Source organism: Falco biarmicus, chromosome 5, assembly GCF_023638135.1.
Source record: "Falco biarmicus isolate bFalBia1 chromosome 5, bFalBia1.pri, whole genome shotgun sequence".
In the NCBI taxonomy this organism is placed as follows: Eukaryota; Metazoa; Chordata; class Aves; order Falconiformes; family Falconidae; genus Falco; species Falco biarmicus.
Window position 1 is genome coordinate 21,566,841 of NC_079292.1, and position 13,486 is coordinate 21,580,326.

The following is a 13,486-nucleotide window of genomic DNA, read 5'->3' on the forward strand; positions in this document are numbered from 1 at the left end:
TTTTCTGGAAAAAACTCAGCTCATGGAGCAGTATTTGAAGTTAAAACCATGAAGAGGGTGACCGACTTGAATGCTGAACCAGATTATTTTTTTTTTCTTTTTTTTTCCTTTTTTGTTTTGTGGGTTGGTTTTTTTTTGTTTTTTTTTTTTTTTTGTAGTGGTCTCCAGACTGCTGTGTAGTGTCAGACAAAGTTATTATGTGCAGCATTCCTGTGTGGAGCAGGGCTGTTGATAAGGAATTGGTATTGACTACGGTGCAGGGATCAAACAGAAAATGGTTTGGGAAAGAAAAAACATGAGTGTTCCCATCCCTTTGAAACAAATTGGGAAATGAGCCACAGGGATTATTCTTGAGAGTGGATATGTAGGACTGGCCTGCTTGAGTAAGTCCTCTAAATTAAGTATTTAAAAAAACCCAAATTAATAAATAAATTAACAAACCTTAGGAACATCTGATGTCTCCTGAGCCAACAGAACAACTGCAATGTTCGCTTTTTTTCTTTCTTCCTTTTCCTTTCTTCCTTTCTTTCTGCTTCCTTTCCAGCATGCCAAATACAAGGCATGGCTTTGGGGAAAATGCCATTATAAACTCTCCTCTACAAGAGCATGTTTGCAGGCCGTGAGGGTTCGTCAGTGCCCTGCTGTCTGTATTTCAGTGGGTCCCTTGCTAGCTAACAGGCTATTTTGTAGCTTTTTAAACAAGCCATCTGTGCTGTGGAGAATCAGACCTCTGTGGACACCAGCCTAGACCTCTGCACACACCTTTGTAGGTTTAGGTATTGACCTTCCTGATGTTTAGGTGAAAGGAGGAGGATGAGGAGAAGCTTGATGCAGGCTGGCAGGCTTTTTTCAGAGATGCGAGCTGATGCAAGCTTATCGCCTCTTTTTTCAGTAGTTACTGTGGCTTCCCGTAGCATCAGGTTTGCTCCTGCATCATCTAAATGTAACATCTTTTCAGCAATTCGAAGCCAGTTCTTCAGAAAGCGGTAGGTGGGTCATGTAACGCAGCCTTTCTTCTGGGTCTCATCACTGGGAGGAGCAAGTCTGAAATGAGTATGGGGGCAGTACCCCAAGCTGGAAAGATTAATATGTCTATTAAACTGATTGCTGGCTTTGATCACTTATAAAGTAGATTCTGAAAAGTGCATGTGTCTGGTCTTTCCTTCTGTGTAACTTCTAAATCCTTGCTTATATCACTGTAGAAGGCAGAGCTGCTGTTTGAGCTTGTGGGGTCTGACAAATAAGGTTAATTCAGTGCTATGCAGCTGGCTGGGATGGGATTGAATTCTTCCCAAAGCCTTTGGTTAAGAAAGGTTGTGCTAATTCTTTTATTTTCTAATTTTTGCTAATTCTTGCATTTTAGGTATAAAATGTCATCCTCATTTTTTATGTCAATGCTATTACAGAATACAAGTGAAGTCTTCTCTTACGGTGTTATACCCATAGTGACCCACTCTTGATATGAAAATCTGAAGCCTGAATTCTGACAACCAGAATTATTTGCAAAGAAAGCACAGAACTCTCTATTTGATGAAGCAGCAAGTTTTGCAAGGAAAACACGCCCTTTTTCAGTGACTACTTGGGCTGTATGGTGTTGGCTTACAGAAGAAAGGTTTGCTCATCAAGTGAGCTCAAATGCCCAAGCAGAAGGAAGGTCTAGCTGCAAAACTCGAATGTGAGAACTTTATATTTGGTATTTGGGATGTTGGCAAGTCTGTTAGCTGTTCCCACCACCCTGTTTCTGGATGGTAGAATCGTAGAATAATCACAGGATGGTTTGGGTTGGAAGAGGCCTTTGAAGATCATCTAGTCCAGCGTCAGTGCTGTAGGCAGGGACACCTTCCACTAGACCAGGTTGCTCCAAGCCCCGTCCAACCTGGCCTAGAACACTTCCAGGGATGCGGCAGCCACAGCTTCTCTGGGCAGCCTGTGCCAGTGCCTCACCACCCTCATCATAAATAATTACTTCCTAGTATCTCATCTAAATCTACCCTCTTTTCATTTAAAACCTGTGTCCCTGCATTCCTCGAGGTCCCTTTTGTGCAGCAGCTGCTCTCTTGGGAGGGATCTGAGCACACGTGGCTGGAGTGAGCTATGCATGCTGGGGAGAGCGCAGAGCAGGTCTCTGTCAAAATATTCTGTCTCTCAGCCCTTCTCCTTCAATGTTCATCAGATAATTCACATTTTTCATCCTTTTAAAATTACTTAAACTGCCAAAGAAGTGAGTCCCAGCGATTCTTTTATTTATTGTTAATCTGAACAGGGTTTCAGAGTAATTAAGCATTGTGTTGGGTGAGTTATTAAAAATGGCTGTGTGATTTAAAATGCTGGCAGATAAATGCTTATCTCTAAGTTGACTGTCTCAGAGGGCAATGTCTTGTGCTTCTACAGCATCTAAAGGAAAACTGCTTTAGTGGTTTAAAGCTTAAAAATAAGTCCAGGCCCTGTCTGTGTAGAAGAGTTTTTCCAGCCATGCTGGTATACCTCATAGTTTTTTATGGTGTGGACATTTTATTTTTGGCTCAGTTTAAAGTACACATGAAGCAACATTAAACTAGATGGCAGTGGTAGAGGACAGTTTCTACAGTGGGATAACCCACATGGTTTTGTATGGGTTGAATTATATCTCTTCACATTCACACCACAAACTACACCGAGCAGATAAGACCTTGTCTTTAATCCATGTGGTTTTAAATTTAATGCAGAATTTATGGGGTTTATGTTCAGTTTCTGTTGTTTTCTGGTGGTTTGAATCGTATGGCTTCTGCTATTTAGCTTGCTTTGCTCCCCCTGCGTCTGGTATTCTTCCAGCGATGGTGTCAACAGCCATTGATCATAGTTGACAGTACATCAAAGGAACCTCTGACACAGTCGTAAAGCAACTGCACTATGTGATGAGAGGGACTTTATCCTCATATTTTTTTAAGCACTTTAAATGACTTTAAAAATACTTTTGGCTGTCATCCAAGGCTCCTGGACTAAGCTACAACTACCAGGAAATGTCTTTGCAGACATCATCATATCGTTAGGGTTTCCTTACACCTGAAACTGTTCTGGTTTCTGAAGTAAAACAGGAATAAATTTTTCTTTTCTGGAACGTTGAATGCTCAATTCTAAAATTAATCATGAACAACTTTCATCCTCTACCTGAATCCCTGTTCAAATCCAAGTATGGGCGCTTCAGATGCCTAGCAGAGATGCTTTGCTGCTGTGGCAGCAACAGTATGAACAGGTTGGTCATCACCGGCACAAAGTGCCAGTCAAAGTGTTTGCCCACAAAGCCTGACTTATATCAGAAATCCTTTGGGAATAATTTGAATATATGAATAACTACCCAAGGTTTCAACACTCAAAAGATAAGGCTCAATGACCTTCAGTTATGATTTGGAAATTTTCTGGAAGGAAAATGTGCAGGTATGAAAATAAACAGCACAGAAGTTGGAAAAGTAGAAAACCTGCATTGAATGAAGCCAACTATAAGATTAAACTAGAATTAATCCAAGTTACAACTTGAAAATTAATTACTAGAGCTTGTGGTGGTGGTGTGTACACAGTTGGGCAGGCTGCACCATTTACTGAAGAGCTGCATTAGTTTATTGCCTTTTTGCATCTTATACTTACTTTTATACAGGCAGGAAAGAGAGAGAGGAAAACTAATAGGGCCACTGAGAAAGCAAGTGACCTTCAGACGCTGCAGCATGTACCTTGGACTCTTTTGGAAGGGAGGCAGTGGAGAGAGGAAAGCGTTTGTAGTAGATTGGTGGTTATTAAACCTTGTTTGAACCAAGTGGACTTAATCTTTAAATAAACACGACGACCTTGCTGTTATCCCAGTCATTGCTTATAGCTAACTCTTTTCAAAAATGCCAAAATTCAACCAGGCACCGTGCAGTGAAGCAGAACGTGCGCCCATAAAATCTAGATGAAATGCATGTGTGTTTAAATTTGCATGGTTGCCCATGAGGGGTATTGATGTTGCTTGCTCAGCTGTCCACCTGCTGATTCAGAAATGCATAGTTTCAGTCTACTACCAATTTTATTTATAAAAAAAAGTATTGTTTTTGGTGGCATCAGGTGTAGACTGCCTCTTGATTCAAGCAGGTTTCCTTCCAAAACAAATGGCATCAGAAGCATCCATTGTCTTGCAGTCTTGTCTCCTGATGAGCTAAAAGGTTACTAGGCTTTGCCAATTATATTCTAATCATATTTTTCTGTGGATAAATAATATCTTTTATTTTAATGAAAAGTACTTAAAGTTGTATTGCTCCAATGAGAAAAACAGCAATATACCCTTTCAGAAAAAGCACAGTGGCTTGAGAAAGGCTGGCCTGCTGAACTATTCCATTAATGGTTTGCTTGAAATAATTTTTTTTTTTTCCTTTCTGTCCCCATTTTTCTGTGGTGCTGGCAAAATAAGTTCCTTAGAAGGAGGTTACTGCTGATTCTTTTTTTTCAGCCAGAAGTTTTCAGTTTGCTTCCATGTACCTCAGCATCTTAATCCCTTCCTTACTGGCAGTATTTGAATCGGTGCTATTTTTGGATAGTTCTAATATTACAATCTGACTTGTAAACAGGGTTGGACAACAGCAACATCTAACTCTAGCAGCCTTTGAGGGAGGATTGTGAGTCTGAAAGTGATTTGGCTTTAGTCATAACCTCAGTAGGTTTGTAGCAGTCTCACAACAGCACTTCTGCTGTCCTGCAGGCTTGAGTTCTTCTAGCATGTGCCTGGATAGAAGACAGAAGCTGGGACACACCTGTTCATGTTCCAACTTGAATTTCGTTTTGTGTCCATACTATTTGGGAGCTCTTAGGAGACCTCTTAGTGTTTCATGGACAAACCCCATCACTTTTCTTGGGGCAGTGTTAGTGGGAGTGTAAATATAGATGTGCCTCTTTCCCAGCCTTCCCAGTATGGAGGGCAATTCTAGTGCCTCGGTCATCTTAGCATCTGGGCAGCTTCTGATACTGGACCTGTATCCTGATACTACTTTGTTTTAGGCACTAGACCATGCTTCCCTCAGTTACATGCCAGCCAGCTGCGTAATTAAGTATGTGACCGAGTCCTTCCATCTCACTTGAGCATTCAGGTCCCTGGTTTTAACCAGACTGACTCTCCTGAGCTAGGACACCCAAACCGGTAGCAAACAGGTATCACCCTAACATTTAGAATATAGCTGTGCATTAGAGCACTGTTGGTACCTCATGAATGAAAATCCACTGCATACATACAGTTCCTCTCTGCTTCTGTCCTTCATGAAGATGTCAGAATTAATGGGGTAAGCTTTGATGCTCCACAATGAAGTTGGCGTTATGCGTCAGTATTGTAGTCTCTTACTAGAAGCCCTTCATTTTATGTGATTCTTCTTGTTAGAAGTGTGTATAGTGTTGGTGAGAAACCAGCCATAGACAGACATGGAAAATAAAGGGGTTCTGTAATCTGACCTCATTTTTTGTGTTTTAGCTACAAACCCATGATGTCTGTGTTGGAAGGCAGGTTGCTGTGGCCTCCTTCTCTGGTCAGCGGAGATGTACCTCTTGGTACCTCCCAGGGAGCCCAGCCTCAAAGGTCTGAATTTTCAGTTAACTGGACAGAGTTGAGCAGGGCAAAACACTTTGGAAATTGGTTTTGGCTTTTTGAAAAGTTCAGTAATGCTTTGGAAAGATGCACCTGGATTTCTTTGTATTAGTAAATGAGAAACCATGCTGAAGTGGCTAGGTCAGATTTGGCTTCTCAGGAAGACCAAGGCTGCTACCGCAGCTGCAGAAGGAATTAATTCATTTTGCAAGGGAATACATGGAGCTAACTCATCCTAAACCCTAGGATATGCTGGTTGGGAAACCACCATCTGTTGAGCAAGAGGGTGGCTGTGGGCAGTCAGATGGGATTTCAGGGATAACACACTGTTTGCAAACATCTCTGCTGTCTGGGCAAGTCCAGATAAGGTGATGGATTGCAGCCACCCTCTGTGGCTGAAGTAGGGTGAGAGCAGCATGGTTTGGCTGTTATAATGTATGCATGGTAATGAGCGTTTTGACTTTGTATTCAGTGGAATTCTTTGGCTCATTCCAAGTTTCCTTTCAATATCTCGGTCCTGCTGCTACACCAGAAACTTCATCTCATCCTCTGTTTGACAATGTACATCCCTCTGACATTTGAACGGGAAGCTTTCTCTTAGTGCTGTCCAGGGAATATTTTCCCTGTGTTTGAGATGCAGCTTTTTTCCCCTGTAAAAACAGATGCACTGAAGTAAAATGTGGAAAATGCATCCTGTTTTGAGGACAGGACTCTCTAAAATAATTCCATCCCTATTTTTGGTATCTTCAAGTTGGAACTGCCTTTGGAAGAGCTGTTTTATAAATGTCCATAACATTCAGTTCATTGAGCTGCAGAAGACATTTTGAGGCATGTGGAAATGAGCCTTTAGAAATCAGCTGGTGATGGGGAAGAAAGAAGTATCTGTCATATTTCAGGTCTTTGGTCAGTAGACTTGAGGCAGAAATAAATGCATCTAAATACCAGTCACTCCCCACCCTACCTTTTCTTCCATTTCTTGTCTGAACTATGGCAACCACTTCCTTGCTTCTGAGCTTCTGCTGCTTAATATGCTGCTGCAAAAAATACTTCTTCCTCCACAGCTTTGGTTGTGCCTTGTCCCTTCGTACTCTCTTCTGAATTCAGAGCAAGACTTCGGTTCTCTTCTTTAACCTCCTTCTGCCTCCTGTGTTCACATCGTCAGCCGAGGTATCCTCTGTTCTTACCCGTTTCTTCCACGGAGCATCCCACCTTCATAATAGTCTCCTGCCATGTCTTGATTAGTTGTTCCTTCTTTGTGTGTGACTGTTGGTTAATTTGGTCAAAATAGCCCTCTTGACAGAGTGCCTTCTGGTCTGGGTCCCAGCATCTCATCAGTCCTGCCGTGGCATTCCATGGTTTGGTCATCATGACATGTTTTTTGTGTTCGGTAGAAGCCTGGTGATTATTTTGCCAGGCTGAGGGTTCTGTCATGTTGATTATTTGCAGTGTCATGTATTTATGACACAATATGGATAATAGAAGCTGTTGAAAGCTTTTAAAGGACAAAGCTGCATGTGATGGCACAGCTTGTCTGAGTTCATAGAGCAGTTAGCCAGCCATGTATCTGAGACCACCCTGCGGTCTGTGTCCATGCTTCTAGCTCTCTTCTCCTGACAAGCTGAATAGCTTTCCATGAAGAGGGTGTCAATCGGGAGCTTTAAATCCAATGACTGTACTTAGGAGGTCAGAATTTGCTGGGTATGTTTTATTGTTCCCTACAGCTGGTCATCTCTTCCCTTCTGCTGTTTGCCCTGAGGGTTTGGGGGAAGCTGTTTTTGAGGGTTGGTGTCCTAATTCTTCTAATGTAGTTTGAAAATATCTTAAGGATGTGCTTTTCCCTTTCCACAAATGTGTGGCAGACACACACTGAAAATATTTGCATACCTACTGTCTTGTTCCTTCTGTACAGATTTATGTTCGGGGTGTGTGATCCAGTGTCCTGCTGAGTTTTTAAGCTGCTACTTTGCTCAGTGGTTTACCACTAGATGCATTAAATAAATATGCTTTGTGTAATATTTGTGCTTGGGTTGTAATGATTTTGCCTGCTTCCGGACTCTAAACAAGTAACGCAACAAAAGTGGTCTCCGGAATTTAACTTGCTGCCAGTAAACTTCTGTACTGGCATCCTCGTTCATGTCCTGAGCTATTGAGGTTGGAGGAGAGAGATTGTGTATCACCCTTGAGCATCTTCCCTGAAAACTAGATCTTGAAGTAGCAAAAATAAGTTCCAGCTTTGATCAGACCTCTTAATATGTAGTGAGTGAGGGGCACATAATCTTGGGGCTACAAGATCCTTAAAGACCTTTTCTCCAGCAACAATGACTGCCTCTAGGTGACACGCCATGTTGTTTGGAAGTATGGATTTTTCAGAACTCTTAAACTTAAAGTTCGTCCTCTGGCTTCTGGTGTAGTCATTATTTTCCCCTTTTGTAGAAGACTACCATCACTGGGGGAGGTAATCTCTGTTCCCTCTTGGTCACAGCCTACTCGCTTAGCTGGCTCAGAACCCTTTGGCTGCCCTCCCTTATGGTGCCTCAATGTCAGTAACCCCTTCCTGTGATTTTTTTGGTTTTGTCTTCTCTGACAGTAACTATTGATGGAAGAACACGGGGTGACCCAAACAGAGCACATGGCCACCATCGAGGCCCATGCAGTGGCCCAGCAGGTGCAGCAGGTCCATGTAGCCACCTACACAGAGCATGGCATGCTGAGCGCAGACGAAGATTCACCATCTTCGCCAGAGGACACCTCCTATGATGACTCTGACATCCTCAACTCTACGGCTACCGATGAGGTCACTGCCCACCTGGCTGCAGCAGGTAATGTCAATGGGATGCTCAGTGTCTTTCACCCAACTTAGTGTTTGTGCAGAGGTTGCAAACAGCATTTGGGGGTGGGGGGTGATCCTGTCATCACCCATGGGATGCTGTGAATGCTTCCTTATTGCTCTGGCTTTAATAACGTGTCTTTGCAAGGTCTGCTGGCTGCTTGAATCTTGCATTGCTTCACCTGTGTGTAATATAGAGATGGTGAGAATAAGAGACTGGTTTGTACAATAAAAAAGGCCCCTGGTAAATGCTGCCTCAAATAAGAAAACTACAATACTGAATATGTCAAAGAGCAAGCTTATTTCAGGCCCCTGTAAGCAACTGCAAAAATAACCCAGGAGTGCTACACAATGTTGCTTATCTAGGTGTCTCACATGCTAGGGGAGATGCCACAAAGGATCGTGGCCTATATGTTCTGGGAAAGTATTTCAGAATCACAATTTCCTTCCCGTGAAGCCCCTACCAAAAACATCCTCCAGGTTTGCCTTGTAGCAGATCTCTAGTGAAGCCCCTGCCAAATGTCCTCCAGATTTGCCTTGTAGCAGATCTAACTCGGTAGAAAAATGCAGTGATAAATAATTACTCAGAATCTGGTCTGACTTTGTTATCAGCTTTTATCTGATTAATAAAGCTCTTGATCTGCTTGACTGAACCTGTGAAGTCCCACCACCCCACTGGGCATCCCACACCCTTTGCTTATTCATTTTCCAACCTCAGCTCCTGCAGGATTTTTTTCTTTCCCCCTTTCCTTCTAGGACACAAGCTTTTCAGTCCTGGGTGGTGGTTGCAGGAGGGGCATCTGATGGCTCTTGTCTGCTCGCGAGTCCTCCCTGTGCACGGGCTGCCTGGCATCCCATGCCAGGAATTGCCCTGCTTCCCTGGGGCGGGCGGCTGCAGCTCACAGCATGAGCTGGCCCATCCAGCCCGAAGCTTGTCTGAGAGCCCAGCATGGCTTTTCCTCACTTCCAGGGCAAATATTTTTCCAGTTCCCCAAAAGGCAACGTTTCTATTCTATTTTTTTATTCTTTTTTTTTCTTTCTTTTTTTATTCTTTTTTTTTCCCCATAAGTACAGGATCATTGGAGCAGTACGCAGCAGTGTTTGCTGTGCCTGCCATGGGTAGCATTCAGGTAATTCATTACTGATTAACAAAACCTGGCTCTGGAGTGTCACCTAGAGCTCCATCCGTTACAAGCGCACTGTCTCCCAGAGCAGCTGCCTAGAGAAAATGTATCATCAGACACTACTTTCTTTATCATCTACCAGCTTCCAGTGATCAGTAGCTTAGGACTTCCAGACTCAGTAGCTGCATCTTTGTTAAACACAAAAATATAGTGCTTTTATGACCCCTGATGTGCTCTTTCACTTCTGATGTATGGAGAGACTACACACAGAGCAACTGAGGTCTGCTCAGGAGTCAAAGGCAAGTCCTTGAGCTGACATTAGACCCCAGGCCTTTTTGACTCTGACCTTGCCACCCATTTCTGGAGATCACCAATAGAAGCACAATGTGCTGCGTGTTACTTGGTTTACTTCCAGTTACCTTAATGAAACTCCCCCTTATAGACTCTGTATCTAGAGTTTGATCACTAAAGTAATAATGCTGCCCTGCTGTGGTCCCTGCTGTTCTTCAGGTGGCTGTTGTAGGATGCTGCCAGCAACTCTGGATTTTCAATTCCTTTCCCATTAGAACTGGTCCTTAATTCCTGGGGAAAGCCTTGGACTCTGCTGATGCTGTAGTTGAGGTGTCTGAGCAGGGTTCATGGCGTTGTACCCTGTTTCTTCTCCCCTGCCACCGGGATATCCTGAACTGCAGTCAGTTATTTAAAGTCTTGGCATACTTGAGAGTTTTTCAGTGTGTCTGGAGGATAAAATACGTTGTGTGATTGTAAGGTAGACTCTGGACTGAAATATGTGACTTTCACCTGGGACTGGCCTGGGATTTGCCCGTCTGGGGAATGGAGCCTTTTTATACCCATCTCCAGTGCTGGAGAGGAGAAATCCTAGTTGTTGGGAAGCTCAGCAGGGAATTCAGGTCACCCTGGTCCAGGGTGGAGGCTGGTGAGCTGAGCCCTTGGGACCCATCCTTGGTGGGGGGGCAACAGCAATGTCCTTCCTGGCCAGTTCCTGAGCTGCTGTGTGCTGATTCACCCTTTGTGGTTTGATTTCTAGGCCCTGTGGGGATGGCAGCAGCTGCTGCCGTGGCAACAGGTAAAAAACGAAAGCGACCACATGTTTTTGAATCCAACCCATCAATCCGCAAGAGGCAACAGACACGTTTGCTACGGTAAGGACTGCCGCCTGCACTCTGACACCTCAGTCTGCATCCTCAGTCTGTCTCCAGTGCTGTGCATGGTGAGACCATGTGCTGTCCAGGAGCTGCCCAGCTTGGGGATTTTTTGGGTCATCTCTTCTGGAACCCAAGAGCTGTGTTTTACTTTGCAGGAATGGGTTAAACTGCAGGTCTATTCATCTTTAATGTGTTATTATGATCACTAGGACTGACATAACCATTCTGGGGGATCCACCATTCTGGTTTAATAGCAGCTGGCCTGAGAATCTAGAGCTACAGCCATATCCCAGTTCTGCAGTGGCATGAGGGACTTGCCTACCTGACAAAAAAAGTCTTTTCTGCATTATGAAATGGCTCTGTGGATAAATCTAGTGTATGTGTACCTGAATTTCCTTTGCCAGCAGATCCCATTGTGTGAGCTCCACGCTGAAGACTGACCCAGCCTGTAGTGCAGTGTTGGGGGAGAATAATTGAAGGGAGATGCCTGCCAGAGCTGAAACACTTTCTTTGGCTCTAGAAACTTGCTCTGTATACACCAAACTTCTGTAGTCCTTCAGGTGTTGCATTACAGGTGCTCTGAGGCTGTCTGCCCACCTGATGGCCACCTAGGAGCACTGGTGCTGAAGTGACTGCACAGGCTTTCTGCAAGCCTGGAGAGATCACCTGCAATTCCATCTTCAGGAAATACTTGTAAATACTGGCTGGAACTATTTACTAGGTTTTGGAACAAAGCAGTTTTTGCTTTTTAAACTGTTTTGTTTTAACTGGATTACATCAGAGGAGCTGGAGTGTTTATCACTCTGTTTCTTGCTGACTTCCTCCTGCATGCACACTTAACGCACTGAAGTAGTGATGGCAAGAGTTTTCCCTTTTCTCCCTCTCTTCTAGTCTAACTCTTGTAGAGTTGGTTAGAAATTAAGTTGGTTTCCTTATTCTGCCTACTCATCTGCTGAGCCCTGCAACACCTTTTGCGCATGATCAAACCAGAACAAAGTGGAGTTGGGTTAGGGTTAAATAATATTCCCTGGGAGCGGACTCCCTTTCTTTTATAGCACCATTCTGGTTTTCTCTCCTTTCCCCAATTCTGCTGACTCAGACATGTTTATTCCAACATTTCTGAAAAGCAGATTCTTTTCTCTCTTGAAATATGAACAACCATCTTTTAAAATAAACTTCTCTGTAAAAGCATTATTTATTCTTCTTTCATGCCACTATTTCATTTTACTACATGTAAGATACTGATAAAAATGCCTTCCCCCCACCCCCAACCTGATCAGTTTAACAAGTTTGTGCTTGATTTTTACATCACTGTGAATCAAGTGGGAAGTTAAAACTTCTGATTCTTGGATCTTTGTGTAGCTGGTGGTGGTGTTGGTGCTTTTTGGCAATGTGTTTGCTGCTAACAGCAGGATCTGATATGTCCAGGGTGGATACTAAACTGTCACCTTATGGAGCACTCGGGTTATCTGGTGATAAACACTACTTCTCTCTTGCTTTCTGAGTTTCTGCCAACTTTTCTGACACATTCTCTTGCATTGCTTAAAGGTGAATGAGGTGAGAAGTATATGATGGAACATTTTCTTTTTACAGAGAGATGGTTCCAAAGGGACTTGCTGATGTAGCAGGTGTCTGAATACCTGGGTTTCCTGTGCTGAGCTGTTGCAATATTTCTGGTTCTTGCTTGTCCTGTAGTCATATTCTTAACAGTTCTGGTTTGAGCAGGACTTTGGTACTAGAGAGTTACAATGCACTGTTATGAGGCTGGATGTAAAAATAACCTGTGTTTGCAGTCCTCTTTTGTTGAATCATTCAAGTCCTTTACCTCACAAGTTTTGTATTGTTAATACACATAGATGGTGACAGAGTGGATATGCAGACTCGTGCTGTCCTAGCTTTGCTGCTGTGGTGATTTCTCTTTACTTTCACATCAATGGAAAAAGGAGAGAAGGGAGAATAATTGATATTTGAGCTGCTGGGTGACTGCAGGGAACACAGCAGGCTTGCAGGAGCGGAGGAACAAGCAGTACATGTGGCTAACCTGACCAGCTGTGGCTCTGTTTTTCACCTGGTTTGTGAATGAGTAGCATTAAGAAAGGCAGTTCACAATGTGAAGGATTGTGTTTCTGCAGGGCTTTCAGCTGATACCTATTCACTGTTTCAGGAAGCTCCGAGCCACGCTGGATGAGTACACTACCAGAGTGGGGCAGCAAGCCATCGTTCTGTGCATCTCGCCCTCGAAACCCAATCCTGTCTTTAAAGTATTTGGTGCGGCACCCTTGGAGAACGTGGTAGGTGTCTCTAGGAAAACCTGTGTAATAAATTGGTCACCTTTTCTGCAAGTTTCATTCTGCTCAAGGCAGTCTTGCAAGCCCGGTACTGATCTGAAGGTCATGTTTAAAACCCTGGGAAGAACAGTTCAGATTGTATGGACATGATTCTTCTCTGCATGAATTGTTGCCTAGCACATCTCACCAGGGTTGAATGTCCTGGATTAAAAATCAAAGGGAGATGGTAGTGACAACATGTTTGAACTCGGCTCAGCTGTCAGTGCTTGCACCTTGTTACAGACCAGACAGTAAATGGAGCAGATCCTTGACCATGATAAGTCTTGCTTCGGAACTTAACTTTTAATCCCATAAATACTTCCACTTGCCAGTGTTTCTTGATGTTTCATCATCAGCTCTTCGATTTGGCCAAGTCTTTGGGGCCAATGGGTATTTCTTCTTGCCAGCTGTGGTGTTGTTTGCTCCTTCTGTTCTGCAGCACCTTGGGGAAGGTGGCTGGCCCT

The 13,486-nt window shown here is 43.6% G+C and overlaps 1 protein-coding gene across 10 annotated transcripts in view; it reads left to right on the forward strand.

The window, feature by feature from the left end:
- The window catches only part of NRF1 (nuclear respiratory factor 1), a 74,210-nt gene that overhangs the window by 11,917 nt on the left and 48,807 nt on the right, over window positions 1–13,486 (forward strand). For 9 of the 10 annotated variants that reach the window (XR_008822115.1, XM_056340741.1, XM_056340736.1 and 6 more), the window contains exons 2-4: window positions 8,166–8,397; window positions 10,578–10,692; window positions 12,860–12,986. Coding sequence is in view for 9 of the 10 variants with exons in the window: in XM_056340741.1 (XP_056196716.1) it covers window positions 8,175–8,397; window positions 10,578–10,692; window positions 12,860–12,986 (465 nt within the window). In the remaining variant the exon portion in view is untranslated. Of the gene's footprint in view, window positions 1–158; window positions 8,034–8,165; window positions 8,398–10,577; window positions 10,693–12,859; window positions 12,987–13,486 lie in introns of those variants that run through there. The other variant, XM_056340737.1, reaches the window with a different exon arrangement.